At 44.3% G+C, this 16,923-nt stretch overlaps 1 protein-coding gene across 3 annotated transcripts in view; it reads right to left on the bottom strand.

Moving 5' to 3' along the window:
* Positions 1 to 858: 858 nt before the first annotated feature.
* The window catches only part of MRRF (mitochondrial ribosome recycling factor), a 56,503-nt gene continuing 40,438 nt past the window's right edge, over positions 859 to 16,923 (bottom strand). For all 3 annotated transcript variants that reach the window (XM_061433434.1, XM_061433433.1, XM_061433435.1), the window contains 2 exons: positions 9,120 to 9,279; positions 859 to 1,421 (listed from right to left, as the gene is read on the bottom strand). In XM_061433434.1, coding sequence (XP_061289418.1) covers positions 1,344 to 1,421; positions 9,120 to 9,279 — 238 coding nt within the window. In that variant the 3' untranslated portion in view covers positions 859 to 1,343. The remainder of the gene's footprint in view (positions 1,422 to 9,119; positions 9,280 to 16,923) is intronic.

Below are 16,923 nucleotides of genomic sequence, written 5' to 3'. Positions count from 1 at the left end.
CGATGCCCAGGTCTGTCCGTTGATAGCTGTGTAATCCCGGGCAAGAAACCGAACCTCTGTGAGCTCTCTGTAAAATGAGGCTGACGATGGATAATGAAACCCTCTAACACTTTGGGCAAGTTATCTAATATCGTCATGTCTTAGTTCTCCTACTTGCAAAATGGAGATAATCTACATCTTGTGAGTTTACTGTGAGGATTAAAAAGATTACCTAGAATTGTTATGAATCTAACACATGACGGCTAGATTATGAATGAATGAATGAATGAATGAACAAACAAAGGGAAAAGAATTACTGGGGGGAGAACGTAACTTAACCTAGTACCTAAAGATGCGTCACAATAAACAACTTGTCCATCAGTAACAGGCAGGCCCTGGGGACAGAGATCTCATTGCCGAGTAAATGCTGAGGACAGAGGCAAGAGTGAAAAATGAGAGAAGAACCGTGTTCAGAGTGCAAAGAAAGGAAAGGAAGCTGGCATTTGTTGAGCAGCTACTATCTGCCATTCATTCATAACACACTGAATGCCTACTATGTTCCTGACTATGTTCCATAGTGGTTCCAGACTACTATGTTCCATTATGCCGACTTCTAAGGAAACTAAAAATAAACAGACTAATTATCAAAAAGAATAACTGAGGTTCAGATAAAAGCAGTGGACAGGGCTAGGAGAGCCAATAACAGGCACCCTAGGTTGGGGCAGGGGGAAAGGACATGCTCTCCAAGCTGAGACCCAAAGGTGAGCAGGACTGGCCAGGCAAGGAGTGGGAGGGTGGTAAGGGGAAAGAGCAAAAGCACTGTTCCAGACGCTTTACACACTGGTCCTCGGAGATCATGAATCCAGACCGAGCCCATCGTTTCCTTTGTGCTTGTTATTCTTTCCAATTTATTTAGGTTTTACTGTTTGGTGAAAATGGGCCTCTAGCAAAGGTATCCAACATGGGTGAAGGCTCACTGGCCCAAGCAGAGTGCAAAAGTGGGGACAGAGCCTGACTAACTGTCTGAAAAGAAGGCTCCCAAGAGGAGGAGCAGACAGCGCAAGGCTGTCAAGGATCCTGACAGCTTGGTGACGTCATGGTCAAGACAAATGGCCAAGTGCAGGCCTTCTATCAGCAAGAGCATCTCTGAGGACCACCCATGTCAGAAGGCCCAGAGCAGATACGGTGGCCAGGGGACAGGAGGAAGAGAGCAGACAGTGTCCCCCTGGAAGGCCGTCGGTCACTAGGACTGACAGCTGCAAGGTGACAACTTTCCGTATGGGTGGAATAGAGAAGTGCCGATTTGCCACCCATGGGATCCACTAGGAACTGGGCTCTGGAGCACTGCCGCCCCTGGTGGGTTTTCATCCAAGAAGCTCTTTGGTTTTCACGGCCAGATGCCTGTCCAGCTCTGCCACTGTGTCATCGGCCATTTGGCTGATCTGCAGAAAAACAAAATGAGACAACCTGGTAACTGGGGATGAGAAGGGGAGGGGCAGAAATGTTCTAGAACTATGAAGGTTATCTGGGAAATAAAAATGGTGACAAAAGCTCATGTGAATTGCATCCCAGCCAGGCACGGAACTAAGAACTTTGTATACATACTCTTACTGACTCTGGACAGGAAGAAATAGACACCATGAGACAGTGTCATGTTCCCATTTCACAGATGAGGAAACTGAGGCAGTTAAAATCATTTGTTCAGGATCCATAGCTGTAAAGTAGCAATGACAAGAATTTAATCCTGGGTAGTCTGACTGCAGAGCCCCCAAATAGTTAACAATTATAACAGTATAGAAAAGTCAGTCTAATCTGTCCCTTAATGAAACTCTAGAATTTCCTACACTTCAGACACTCTGCTATATAAGGCCCTCATACCAATTGATAAGGAGAATATTAAGATCCCAATAAACAAGCAGAAAAAAAAATCTTGAAAAAAGATGAAGTACATCTGGTTAACAAACATGGAAAATTCAATAGACACTGAAGAAATGCAAATTAAACCAAGATATAATTTAGTTATCACAGTTAACAAAATTTGATGTTGCGGTTTTTAATTATAATAGTCAATACCAGAGCTGTGGTGAAATGGATGAACTCACATATCATGGATAGGAATTCAAATTGATGCAAGTGTTCATATCATTTTTAACCCCAAACTCTCTCAACTGGGAAATTATCACATGAATAGAATCTGAGAAAATGTCCTTAAGTTCTACATGCAAAGATATTTATCAAAGCTTATAATCAAAAATAAGAAAACTTAAAATGATAGTATATGTAATTGAATACATATAGTCATTAAAAAGGGTTAAGACTGTCTACTTCTCACGGAGAGGGTATAAATACAAATAACATTCCAGTATACAGTTCTGACATGTCTGTTTTATAACAAGCATGGACTGCTTTTGTAATCAGAGAAAAAGAAATAATGTTTCAAGATATTATTTATAACATCATGGAAACATGCCCATGTTACCCTTGAATTCAAGAAAAAAGAATACAAAATGTGTATATACATAGAAGAAATGATCTTAAATATATTTAAAAACTGGAAGAAAATGTGTCAAAATATTACTAGTGATTATCTTTTAGTGATGGGAAGACAGGAAATGTATTATTCATGTCGGTATCTGTCACATTCGGCATAAAACTTAGTCCATAGCAAGTGCTCAGGAAATATTTTCTAAATGAATAATTATTGGTTTTCTGTGCTTTTCTGTATCCTCCACATTTTCTGTAGGAAACACAAACTCCCTCTAAGAACGAAAAAAGAAACAATACAACTGAGTAAGTGTTGCAAGCCTCCAGTCCCATGTCTAAAAGAGACCTCAGGCAGGAAGCTTTGAAGGGGGCAGTGTGGTACCCAGTTCTGTGAGCTCAGCAGCACAGCGGCTGTTTGACATCTTTATTTGCAGACCACAGGCCTTGGCCAGGAACTGGGAAATAAATGCCCTGGAAAGGACAGCAACTAAAAAGGATTTGGAGCAATTGGTCCCAGGCAGGGAGACAGCCAGACTCTTACCATAGCAGCAGCTGCACATTTTGGAAGAGGGGAGAGCAAAGCTGCTGGGGCTGCTGGGCACTCCGAACAGGACCAGCTCAGAGTGGCTGCCTGGAATCCTCGCTCAGCTGGCATAAGCCCCTGAGAGGCTTCCTGTGCCCCCACCCTGAGCAGCCTCCTTGTGTGGGGTGTGGCGTGGTGCCCAGCAGCACTCCAGCACCCGTGTGCTGGTAGCCTGAGGCAGCCAGGAACGAGGGCTGCAAGCCTCCTCTGGAAAGATGGTGTCTGAGGACAGAGGCTGGGACTGAGGGGAGGAAGGGCACCTGGAGGAACCAGCTGGTAACACGGTTCTGGCTTCAGCTCTCAGTGGGGCGACAGGGTGCCAGTCATTTCCCCACCCTGAGTCTCAGTTTCCTCATCTCTTCAATGTGGATGTGAGTCCCTCCCTCAGAAAGGAATTGTGAGGGTTAAATGAGATCATGAATATGCAAGTGTGTTTAAACTGGTTATTTGCTATGCAAATGTTGCTTGTGTTACTCTGATTTTTACTATCACTTTCTGACTTCTTTTTAATTTAATCAATTAATGAAAATAACAAGGATACGAACAGCAGCATCTATTTACTAAGAGCCAAACGCTGGGCTAAAAACTTTACACGCATTACTTCACAGCACCTGGCCTAACCCTTCTTCATTCAAAGGAGGCTGTGCTAGACTCATTAAAACCATCCATCCCTGTCCCACAGTCAAAGTCACAAGGTTGGGAGAGGAGCAGGATGGACAAATAGCACAAATGGCTACTGAAGACCAGCCAGCACACTAGCTGCTTTTAAGTATGCTGTGTCATTTGGTCCTCTTGCCAAATCCTGTGAGACAGGCATTACTGTTCCCACTTTACAGAAGAAGAAACAGAGGCTCAGAAAGGTGAAGCCATTTGCTGACCTTAAAAGCTGAGATGTGAAAGAGCTAGGATTTGAATTCAAGTCAGTCTCCACAGCAAGAGCTCTTTCCATTACAATATGCTGCCTCAAAAAGATGATATCATCAGTGCCATCACTGTCATGGTCATGACCGTCATCATCAATGTTGGCTCCTTATACGTTCAAGAAAATGAAAGGTAGAGACAGAAAAGGGGGGTGGTAAGAGCACAGCGTACACCGTGGGGCAGACCTGGGTAGCACAGCTCGGAACACCCACAGCGCCGTGGGGGGTGTCTCCCGGGCAGTGCCTCACTCAGCCCAGCCTGCCTGCCTGCCCGCCCGCACAGTCTGCTAGGAGCCCTTCAGCCCCACTAGCACCCAGCTTCACTTCAGAACGGCTCTGTTTCTCAGAAAAAGGGAGCAGTGAAAGGACCTTGGCTAAATTTACTGGTGGTTTCTGCCAAGTGCTTTTTTGTTCAGCAGACCCACTTGTAGCAAACTGAAGCAAAGGTGGGACAGCAGGCTGGCAGATGTCAAGAGTCCCGAGGGGGAAGACCTTGGTCCTTGTTCAACAGAGCTGGCCAGGGCTGGGGGCTGGGAAGGCTGTGGGGAAGAGGTAGGGGTGAGACATGACTGCGTGGAGAGAACATACCACTGAACCCTTTTATTTCTGTATACCAAAGATGAAACGCTTTTTTAAAAATCTGACCTCAAAAAAATTTTGGAAAAGGTTTTAAAAAAGAAATTTCACAAAGAATAAAATTACAATTGTTCATAATCCAAGTGACCATTAATATTCTGAAGTAAATAAGCTGCCAACCTGTTCACATACGTAAAACTTATAATAAAAAATTCACTGTGGCTGTAAGTGTTTTTATGTCTATATATAAAGTCCAGTGAATGGATCTAAAACAAGCTATTTTACTACTATCAGAAATTTTGACAGTTTTCAGGTTGTTGTTGTCGTTTTTCCAGCTGCACCACACGGCATGTGTGATCTTAGCTCCCTGACTGGGGATCGAACCTGTGTCCCCTGTGGGGGAAGCATGGAGCCCTAACCACTGGACCACCACGGAATCCTCCCCAGTTTTCTTTTCTACATAATACATCAACGGACAACTCTGTAGATAAGATTCTTGATAACTTATTTTGGATAAATCCCTAAGTCGATAAATCAGAAATGTATAGGTATATTATCCTCTAGCAAGGTTTATGGATTTATAGAAAGAATAAATCTTTTCTGTGGAATGTGGAAATAAAAGCAATACTTCCAAGGTAAGCAACACTTTTAAGTTCACATCAAAAATGTTAGGTTCAAATGTCAAGGATTAGAAAAGGCCAAGAATTTTTAAAATACACATTTTCTAAACACCCTGCAAGTGATTTAGACAGTACAAACTGAGAACCTTAAAAATATGCATTTTCTTTGTGCTATAATTCCACACATGAGACTCTATCCTAGGGAAGTCAACTCAACAAAGATCTATGTATAAAAACATTCACTGCAACCTTATTTATAATAACAAAAAAGTTTAAACAAACTAAATGTCCAAAAAGAGGGCTTATGAAAGTGAATTACGGTATAACCACAAGAGGGACTATTTTGCAACCATCAGTGTGGCTGTTTACAAAGAGTTTTTTAAGAAGAAGAAGAAAATGCTAATAATCTTAATGCTAAACAGAAAATAAAAAACTGGATAGAAAGTTGTTTGATCACGTTAAAAGCTATGTAGTTAAGTTTCCAAGTTTCCCTGGCAGTCCAGAGGTTACGACTCCACACTGCCAATGCAGGGGGCGTGGGTGTGATCCCTGGTCAGGGACCTAAGATATCACATGTTGCCCAACATGGTCAAAAAACTGAAAAATAAATATAACAAATAAAGGATATGTTATTAAGTAAACTACCAAATATTTTTTTTAACTAAGTAGTTAAAAAAGGGGGAAAAGGAGAAACATCCCCAAATCCAAGACTATAGGGTGAATTTTCCCCATTTTTAAAGTCTTCTGAATTCTCTACGTTTTCTACAAGGAGCCTACTACACTGCTTTGATAATCAGAAACAAAATTTAAAAATACATTTTTAAAAGCTTTTTGATAAAGCAGCAATCAGTTCCTTTCTTGCTTATTTTAAAAAATTAATAAATAACAACAATAAAAAGCACACCTAAAACTCCAGATTGATGCCTTCGACTGGGGAAAAATGAACAAAATGAAGTGTGCACATGGCTGTCTCCTGAATATTTTCTTACCCAAACTTCTAACCATATGACAGTAATTAAAGTTATTAACAACAATGGTAAGAGCTAATATTTAAGTGATAATATCTTAAATAATAAAGATTATTGCCCTGGATGTATCATGTAATACTATATATAGCATGACCTTTTTTCTTGTAATATTCCATATGTTTACAGAGATCACCCTGAAGGCCTACACCAAACATGTGAGGGGAGTGCAAAAGGGTTAAAGGCGGGGTCAATGTGCATGGTGATGGATGGAAACTAAACTTCTGCTGATGAACACACTGTAGGGTATACAGAAGTTGAAAAAGAATGTTGTAGAATAATGTATACATGGAACAAACAGTGTTATAAATTAACATTACTTGAATAATTTTTTTTAAGCACAAGTAAAGAAAACATTTAAAAAAAATAAGTGCCGGTCATGTGATTGTTCTTCCTTTTCCAAGGAGCATGGGCTCTGGTCCCTGAGGCAGAGGCCCAGACTTGCTGAGAGAGTACCTGAAGGGCGTCAGAGGTTACAGGCTCACCACCGGAAAGCAACGGAAAGGCCAAGTGTCTGCTAGAGCGATGAAACCCCCTGTGAGGTGGACAAGGAGCTGGCCCAGCTGGACTCTTACAAGGCCTGGTGAGTGCCCAGCAAAGGCCAGGCCAGTTTACGAGTCTCTGAGCTAATGCAAGGAAAGAGGAGGCCACAGAGAGAGCATAAAGGGAGCCCTGAGGGGCTCAGAGTCAGACACTCTCATGGTGCTTCTAGCATCCCCAGGGTATCCCTTCACAGCAGGAATTCCAAAGCTCTTTTCACAGAAGAAACAGACTCCAAGAAGTCAAGTCACTTGCCCAGGGTCACATGACATCAAGTGTAGAACAACCTCTTTCTAACCCTGGTGCCATTACAGGGGTGCACTGCCATGCTTCCAGTCACTACCTTTTCTGTTTTTCCTTGTCTGGGGAGCCTTTCAAAAATACACATTCCTATGCAGACCTACTGAATCAGAAAAGGTAGGACACCCAGACATTCATCTAAAATTCTTCCCTGAGTAACTGTTGGGCCTGCTCTATGACTAGCATTCTGTTAGTCTAAGAGGAAGGAATAGTCAATTTAGGGGGTCCTCATGACCCCCTAACGACTCTTCTGGCCTCCCCATCTTCCCTCTTTATGCCCTATCCTGCCCACACTCCTGTTCAATCTTCGTAACATAATGCTTTTATCGTGGATGATGGAGGCTTTGGGAAAGCCCCTTATAATGTTTATAAGCTAAACATACTATCTCCCCAATACTGGTAAATCATCTTTCTGTCTTTTTTTTTAATCTATCTGTCTTAATTACATGGGTACCACACAAGTTCAGGCCATCATCATTTCCTGGCTGGATTCCTGCAGCAGCCTCCCAATTTCAGTTATGCCTCTTACAATTTGGTTTCCACCCAGCCACCATAGTCAATCTTCAAACACAAGTGTGAAGCTCTGCTGTCTGAAAATATAATCATTCAAGGGAGTCACTGCATCAGAATCATCTGGGGAGCATTTTAAAATGCAGAACCCTAGGCCCTACCCCTGACTCACTGACTGAATCTCTGGGAGCAGGGTCCCCATATAACCATATTTTTGTTAGCTCCTCAAGTGACTCTAATGCCGTGACAGATTAGATTATTGCTCAACAAGTATTCGCCCCCACCCCTAGACCTCCATGAACATATATACTTTCCCTCCACAGTGATACTGGGCTTGGCACGTAAGGTTTGCTTGGCCAGTGGGATGTGAAAAGAGCGGGTGCTTAAAATGTACTTGAGTGGCTTATGTTCTTGCCATCTGCTGTTGCCATGAAAAGATGCCCTGTGAAGCCTGTTGACTCCAGAAGATTGAGAGAGATGTAGAGCCAATTTGAGCCCCATCCAAGATCTGAGAAGGTGCATGCTAACTCACTTCAGTTGTGTCCGACTCTGTGCAATGCTACAGACTATAGCTTGCCAGCTGTTCATGGGATTCTCCAGGCAAGAATACTGGAGTGTGTTGCTATTTCCTTCTCCAGGAGATCTCCCCAACCCAGGGATCGAACCTGCATCTCTTGCATCTCCTGCATTGGCAGGCAGGTTCTTTACCACTAGCGCCACCTGGGAAGTCCCAGTGGCTGAGCCACATTGAGCTCAGCTTAGAACAGCTACCTCCCAGCTGACCCACAGGGACAGGAATAAGAAAATGCTTGAAATATACATCACTGAATTTCGAGGTAGTATGCTATGCAGCATCAGTGTGGCCACAATGACCAATAAAGATGCAGAGCCAACATGGGAACCTCTGGACATGTTAAAGTTCAAACTCCTCAACCTGGTATAGGAGACCTGCAATGAACTGGCCACTGTCATCTCTGCCCTTCTGTGTCATCCTGGGTCGAAGCCACAGTTATCTCATTGAACAGTGCTCCTTTCCATCACCACACCTTTGTACATGCTGTTAACCATTCCCCCTTGCCTCTGTTTCACTCCAGTTGCTCCTTTAAGACTTGTTCAAGTGCGCTTACTCAACACACTAAAAACAGGGCCAGGTCCTCACCTCTCAGCACCCAGACAACCAAGCACAGACAGGAGAGCTCTCAGAGGAGAGGCTCTGAGATCAGTTTGCTGGGTTTGGATCCTGTGGCTACCATTTACCAGCAGCGTGACCTTGGGCAAGTTACCTCCCTCCTGTGAACCTCAGTTTCCTCACCACCCACCCACCTCACTTTGCAGTGATGAGGATGAATTAAGTGTCGTAAAGTGCTCAGGTTAGAGCCTAGAACACAGTATGGTCAGTAGCTTCCTCCCCTCCTCTGTATTCCCAGGGTCCAGCGCAGGGCCAGGCCCAAGACAGACTCAGCCAATGGCAATCATGTCAGTGAAAGAACTGGGGGTACTCTGTTTTCATTTTCTTCACTTCAGATGTGAACAATGATTTTCTGGGTCAGATACGTAAACATGACATCGTTGGCAACGGTACCTGTTTCTCTATGAGCCTAATGGTGTCCTCGGAGGCCTTGTCCTTTGATTTCTTCACCTTATTTATTGCGTTGGTACGAACCTTCCGTAAAGAGTCTTTGGCCTTGTTCGTGTTCTGTTTAGCCAGCTTCACCAGCATTTCTCTGTGCTCCCGGGTTACTCTGATAAAAGACAAAAAAAACAGTTCAATAAAATCATCCCATGTATGAACTGCTTGCCAAGAATTCAACATCACTTTATGCACTAGCTCAGCAGTTTATAACTGTACTCTCCGTCAGTGGAAGATCTTCAAATTCCTGACACACACCCAGGAGGATGTTCAGGGTCAAGGAAGGTTCCTGATGAGATAACTGAGGATAGTAAGTGTGCTGCTTAAAATCATGAGCCAGAGAGTCTAGGCAGCCCTGAAGTTAAATCCTCGCCATGCCTCTTACTGGATGCATAACTGACTTCCCTTCCTCAGAGTTCCCATCTGTATAATGGGATTGTCAGTACCTGACTTAAAGGGGTGGTGTGAAGACTATGGGATGGTCTGTGTCACTTGTTTAGCACTGACCCTGGCACATTTTAAAAGAAAGCAACTATTAGCTGTAATTCCACCCCTTTCTCTCCAACTAAAGAAAGCAATGCCAATGAATGAGATGCTACAGAAACAGCACCATCTCTATACCTCTAAATCATCCAAAACAAATAAATAGTAACCTTCAGAATCTTAACTATTATCATGACAAATTACTTGTGAATCCCTTTAGCACTGACCCAGACACAACACATGAGAATACTGTACCATTTAACTTCCATAAAGTACCCATGAGAGTGTCTGGCATATTAAAAATGCTTAATAAATGTCAGTTATTTTAACTATTAATATCCTTATCATAATAACAACAGTGAGCACACTGAAGGCCTATTATAAATCCCTGGGACAGGCACTCTAGAACTTTTTGTAAGCTGACCCTCACAACTGTATGAAGCAGTTATTATTCCTGTTTTACACTTAATCATCACAAAGGCCAACACGTTTGTCCTGCCGTGGTTTCTTGGTCGTGTGCACACTACTACCTGTGAGGACCAGCGTGCTGGTTGTACCAAGTGTGTTATGATGAAGGTGACAGACCTCTGTCCTGCTCCCAGGGAGCTTAGCTAGGCAGAGCGCTCAGTAAAGAGACTTCCAACACAGCATGTCTGTGTTTGGGGAGGGGTCAGTAGAGGGAGGGAAGACTTTCCTGAGGAAACAATACCTGAGTGCGGCTGGCATTAGGTTTGTTCACTGGTATTCTGATCCTGATTCCTTCCAGCAGGAATGCATTCCCCTCCCCTCTGAAGTTTGGTGTGGCTGCACCACTTGCTTTGGCTGATGAGATGTGAGCAGAATGGGTGTCGCCTTATAAGCCCACATGCGCTCTACCACATCTGTCCCTGCTGGCTGCAGCGCAGGTTGAGAGGGAACTTCCGTCAGTTTGGGTCCCAGAGAGACAATGGTGAACAGTGCCCCACGTGGCATGAACAAGAAATGTTTCTGCTGTTTGAGGCATGGAGATTTGGGGGACTGCGTGTTACTACAGCACTGCTCATCCTATCTCGACTAATAGCCCACAAGGATCTAAAAAATACATGCAAGTTGCCAGTATTGGTAGGGATTTCCAGGAGGAAGAAAAAGCATGCACAAAGGCTTTAGGTTACCAGGAGACTGTGGTCATATGAGGAACCAAACGGACCACAGATAACAAAGAAGGGAGTAACAAGAAAAGAGGTGGAAAGTCGCATCATAGAGGGTCTTATAAGACCACAAACTCCATTTTACGGATGAAAAAGTTTGGTATCTTACACAAAGCCAAATCTATGCTGGCCTGCTTCAAAGGCCAATAGTCTTAGTATGAAAAAATGCTCTGCCTCCTGAATCCTGAACTGGACATCACTGGCATATGGTTCCTGACCCTTAAGTTAACATGATTCTGGCTTATGAAGGATAATCTCAAATCCTGGGTATAAGTGTTCCATGTGAAACAGTGACAAATAGGAGTTAAAGATTTAGTGCATTTACCTAGTACGTTTTCTCTGATAGGATGAGAAAAAAAATGAAAGGATTTTGAGCCAGGACAAGCCGTGAAGATAAAGTGGGCAGCTGAGTGATAAATAAATCCTTCCGAATCCAGCTATTTGAATTCACAAAATTCTCAAATTCTCAAAATATTCTCAAAATGAAAATAATCCTGACTCCTACCAGTATTAAACCCCTCAGTGCTAGGTGAGTACTTTATTCCCTCACTGAACCTCACAACAACTCATCAAACTAGATTCTAAAACCCCCACTTTCCAATGAGAAAACTGAGGTACGCAGGCACTAAGTAACCCGCCTGCGGGCTTGAGTGACAGAACTGGGATTCACATCGAGACCTTCCAGCCTGCATTCCTCCCGCTACTCCAGGCTGCCTACCTCTTGCAGTCTATTTCAAATAAATTATGTGCTGCTGCCATTCCTTCTGCTTCCAGGCAGAAAGCTTTTTTCAAAGTCAGTAATATGAATCTTGGGACTGAAAAGGACAAAACCACCATGTCAGGAGTTTAGGGATTTGGATCAGATCTTGTTACTTTTATGGTTTTTAATTCATTGAACAAAAATCATGCTGACATGTTTAGGTCTCTTTTTTGTTCTGCCAAAGCATATGTCAGTATAAGGAAGGAACAGGAAAATTAAAACTTGATCCGCTGATTCAAAAAGCTTAATCCTGCTGAAACACTAGGAGGGGCAGAAAATAAATGAATCTAAGTCTGTAAGAAACCTCTTAAACTTCTCTACAGAGAAGTATTTCAATCTAACATTTCATATATAACTTGAAATAGCTTGCTTTTTAGACAATCTTTAAAAAAATTAAAAAATGTATCTAACCAACTGTTTTTTTTACTACACTTATATTTTACATGGAGGGGAAAAAAAAATCACATGTTCAAAACTATACAAATTGGGACTCAAAAAATCTTGAGAGTAAATGGCTACATAAAGAAAACAAAATCATAATATATGTAATTTGGCCTTAATAAAATATTTTTATATTGATTAATGAAAATGTGACACTATTACACTATTGAAACCAGTTTCCACACATTGTAGTATTTAATTATTGACATTGACAAAAATATGTCAGTTTCAGGATGCAAATACAGAGGCAATAATCTAAGAAAGTGGGGGGGTACAGTGAGGGTGGGGGGTACAGTGAGGGTGTGGGGGGTACAGTGAGGGTGTGTGGGGGAGTACAGTGAGGGTGCGAGGGAGAAGGGAGGAGGGGGAGGGGATGCCAGGCACAGGAAGTGCTGAGAGTAAGAGAGTCATCTGCATGCTGGTTCCGGGTGGTGCTGAGCTGAACGAATCCAGAATTACAAGACCGGAAGCAGTCAGGATGATGGAAAGGCTCGGTTCTGAAGTACAGTCAGACATGTTTTATTCCTGCATCTATCACTCAGAAGCTGACTCAGAAGCGGGCAAGCTACTCAATCTCTCTCCACCTCAGTTTCTTCATCTCTGAAGCAAAGATTATGAAAACATCTTGTCCAGGGGATTGGGAGAAGCAAACATGATGTATATAAAGCACCAGTAAAGACAGCAGCATATAGTAGTAGCCTTGAATAAATGATAGCGTCTATGAATGTTTTAATCAAACACACTTAATTACTTCCTCATGAAACAACGAGGGCACATCTGTTTTAGAAAAGAAACATACTCTATTATGGAAATATTGTAATGCCTTTCCAAACCAGTGATTAATACATCTGATCATCTCCATCTCGCATTCACGAGGTTCTGTGAGCTCAGGCTAGTTGTATTTCAGGCTCTCGGCTCAGCCAGTTGGTTCTGAGCACCCGCTCTGCACTTGGCCTGCATTCACTCATCAAGCATTGGCGGGGGCCCCAGGGTTCACTGCCAGATCCTGGGCCGGGCTGAGGAGTGCCAGAGATGAGGGAGGCCTGGTCCAACTTCTCCAGAGGCCCAGTCCAGCAGCGCAGACAGACTCGTCAACCACTGCTGAGGAAGAGCACTGCTGGGATGGAGGGACAGGCTTTCTGCAGGAGGAAGGAGCACATGGAGAGCACAGCTCATTCTGCTGTGAGGTTTGGAAGTGCCCTAGAGATGCATAGCGACTCACTGGCTGCAGAAGACAGGGTACTCCAGGCAGAAGCACGGTAGGAGACAGGCGTGAGGCTGAAAAAGGGGCATCGCATTTGTTCTGAAGACCTGGGGTTTTCAAATGCTTCTTTAGCCAGAAAACTCTGGATTCAAAGAAAATCAAGGCAGACACCCCATTTATAAAACAGAGAGAAACTGAGTTCTCTCTATTAATGAGGGGAAGGGTGCTAGCAGAGAGGAAGGTGCTCCAACCACCCCTGACACCCCTCCACTTCTGCACCTGCCAGGTACTGGCTGAGTGACCTTAAGTAAGCGATTTAAACTCTCTGAGCCCTGGTCCTCTCATCTGGAAAAAGGGACTGAAAATAAACAAACAGAAAGCCCCTTTCAGAGTTCTTATGAGGATAGGCGAGATAATATACGGAAAGTGAACGGTACAAAGCATGGTAGGAAATAAACAACCAGAAAACCTAAGTTGCCTTTGTGGCTACTGCTGTTCATGTTCGGTAACTATAGTGTGTGCGTGCGTGCTCAGTCGTGTCTGACTTTTCGTGACCCCATGCACTATAGACCACCAGGCATCTCTGTCCATGGGATTTTCCAGGCAAGAATACTGGAGTGGGTTGCCATTTCCTCCTCCAGAGGATCTTCCCAACCCAGGGATGGAACCTACGTCTCCTGCACTGGCAGCTGGAGTCTTTACCACTGAGCCCCCATGGAAAGCCCGAGGGCAACTACAGAGGTACCTCCAAATAATGAAGAGTTTACTCAAGGTTTTTATCAAATGAGAAATCACAGGGCAAACAACCTAGGTTCCCGTAAGATGATTTTTTTGAGATCTGATTAGTAATTTAACATTTCTCTTTCTGATATTAATTCATTCACTTAGTTTACAGTTTCATTCAGTAGCTATTTACTGGGCACCTGCTGTGTTCCATCCACTATGTCAGAGTGAGTTTACAGTCTGACAAGGAAGGCAGTCATTAAACAAACACATGCACAGTTAATCAATAAGTTACAGCGGTAAGAACCATGATAAAGACATGAAGAGCTCTATGAAAATAATAAGCAGGGGGCTGACCACACTCTCCTGTGGGACTCCAGAAGAAAATGTGACGATACTTAAGTTAAGGGATATTTAAGTTCAGATGAGTAAGAGTGGAGAAGCTAGGCAAAGGTCATTCCCACCAGAGCAAATGGTCCATGTAAAATAAAGGCCTTATTCCAGGTGAGGAGGGTCCTGCTCTTGGGGAACTGAAAAAAGGCAGCGTGGCTGCAGCACAGAAAGCAGAGGAGAAGGACTACAACCAGAGAGGAGGCCGGTGAGCCTAGCAGGGGCAAGACTAGTAGGTAGGCCCTTCGATGCCGCTTTCTGACTTAGCAGATCCACTGACGGATGAATGGACATTTACACTGGGTAGATACACTCAGTGGAATATGACTCAGCCTTAAAAAGGCAAGAGAATTCTGCTATAACATGTATAAACCTTGAAAAGATTATGCTAAATGATATAAGCTAGACTCAACAGAAGGCAATGGTAACCCACTCCAGTACTCTCGCCTGGAAAATCCCATGGATGGAGGAGCCTGGTAGGCTGCAGTCCATGGGGTCGCTGAGGGTCGGACACAACTGAGCGACTTCACTTTCACTTTTCACTTTCATGCATTGGAGAAGGAAATGGTAACCCACTCCAGTGTTCTTGCCTGGAGAATCCCAGGGATGCGGGAGCCTGGTGGGCTGCCGTCTATGGGGTCACACAGAGTCGGACATGACTGAAGCGACTTAGCAGCAGCAGCAGCAGCAACAGGACAAATATTACATGATTCTACTTATATGATGTCACCTGGTATAGTTAAATTCACAGACACAGAAAATAACACAGCAATTACCAGGGACCTGGGGGATCTGGGAATGGGGGCTGTTGCTTTTAATGGGTACAAAGTTTCAGTTTCACAAGACAAAAAGAGTTCTGGAGATTGTACAGTAGTGTAAATGTACTTAATACCACTGAACTGTACATTTAAAAATAACTGAAATGGTAGATTTTTAAGGCAAGAATACTAGAGTGGATTGCCATTCCCTTCTCCAGAGGACCTTCCCGACCCAGGGATTGAACCTGGTCTCCTGCATTGCAGGCAGATTCTTCACCACTTGAGCTACAGGAACGTCCTATGTATATCACACTACAATTAAAAAAAAAAAAAAAAAGTAGACTGTTTCTAAGACCAACACAGAATATCACAGATGTATGAGTAAAGCAGAAGTGAGATCAGACTTGGATTTTGTGCAGAAACCAAGGTACCAACCAGATCTAAGCATAAGGCAAGAGTCTGCCCCGAAGCCTCTTGGCAGGCGGACAGAGAGCTCACGACTAGCCTGCAGCAGCCTCCCGGGTGAGTGATGAAGAGAGCAGCCTTTTCCGCTGGGGTCAGAGATCCTCCCAGCATAAGGCAGGGCTTCAGCTGAGCTGGCAGGGTCACGCTTTGTTTGTACAAACCCCACCAGGCAGATCTTCCAGGAACATCCTGGATGGGGGCCTTCCTGCAGAACTCCTTGAGTGTGTTCCCATAAACAATAAGCTGAGGGGCATGCCCCGCTAGCCACTCACACAGCAGATACTGAAACGATACTTCCTATGGCTTCAACGAGAATGGGACATGTGCAAAGACACTCACCAGAGGTACATCAGAGGAAGCTACGCTCGGTGTGGCAATTGTGGTAAAAACCAGATTATAAGACATCAGACTTCAAAAGTGTCCTTGGTCACTTAGGGGGGACTTAAAAAGGTAGAAATGATGTGCTTCAGAGCCAGGAAGACCTAAGCTGGCATCCCTGCTTTGCCACTTATTAGCTTCAGAACCGTGAGCACGCTGTTGGACTTCTGTAGACTCAGTCTCCTCGTGTGTAGAGTAGGAGTAAGAATATTACTAAGAGGGCGGGAGCAAGGATTAAATGAGATGACGGTGGCACAGGCTCAGCACACCGCAGTGTGCACACACTCCAGCACACGCAGTGCAGCCGCTTTCCTATTCCAACTGCAGAATCTCCAAAGCTGGGGGACCACAGTATGTGAGCAGTCGGAGAGAGAGCAGAGGATTGAGTCACTAGCAGCTTAGGCTACTGACCAGCTGGTGGGCCGCCGGAGGACAGGATGGGAAGAGAGGAGGGTGGGCATGGGGGCCCCAGGAGACAGGAGCTGGGTTTCAGAAGCCTGGGACAGGCTGAGGGAAAAGAAGGGACTCGCACTTCCAGGGAACAAACAGCCTGCGTAAACACGTCTCTGACGGCTCCACCGAGAGAAGCCCTGATGCCCGTCTCCGTGATGGGTCGCCTCCCCACACGGCAGCATCGGCCCGCAGTCAGCAGCAGTCGCAGGCCCTGTTTTACTGTTCGCTGGTGGGCGCTGCCCGATGTTGTGGGGCTGCTGGCCCTGAAGGAAATGTGTTTGTTTGTGTAGTACTGCCAGACTTCCTACACTCCTAGGGACATGATTCTCCCTCCCCTCTCTCCTAGCCACCCCCCACTGCATACGGCACCCCGCCCACAGCTCACCAGCCAGTCTAACAGGCACTAATGTGTCTCATAAAAACATGCGGTGTCCTTCTAGCCCAAAGAAAATCATACACACACTTTGGAAAGACTTCTACCATCAGCAGTACCATCGATTTTTCTGAGGACATA

Source organism: Bos javanicus, chromosome 11, assembly GCF_032452875.1.
Source record: "Bos javanicus breed banteng chromosome 11, ARS-OSU_banteng_1.0, whole genome shotgun sequence".
Classification (NCBI taxonomy): domain Eukaryota; kingdom Metazoa; phylum Chordata; class Mammalia; order Artiodactyla; family Bovidae; genus Bos; species Bos javanicus.
Note: the sequence above shows the minus strand (reverse complement) of the source record. Positions and strands in the feature narration are given on the sequence as shown.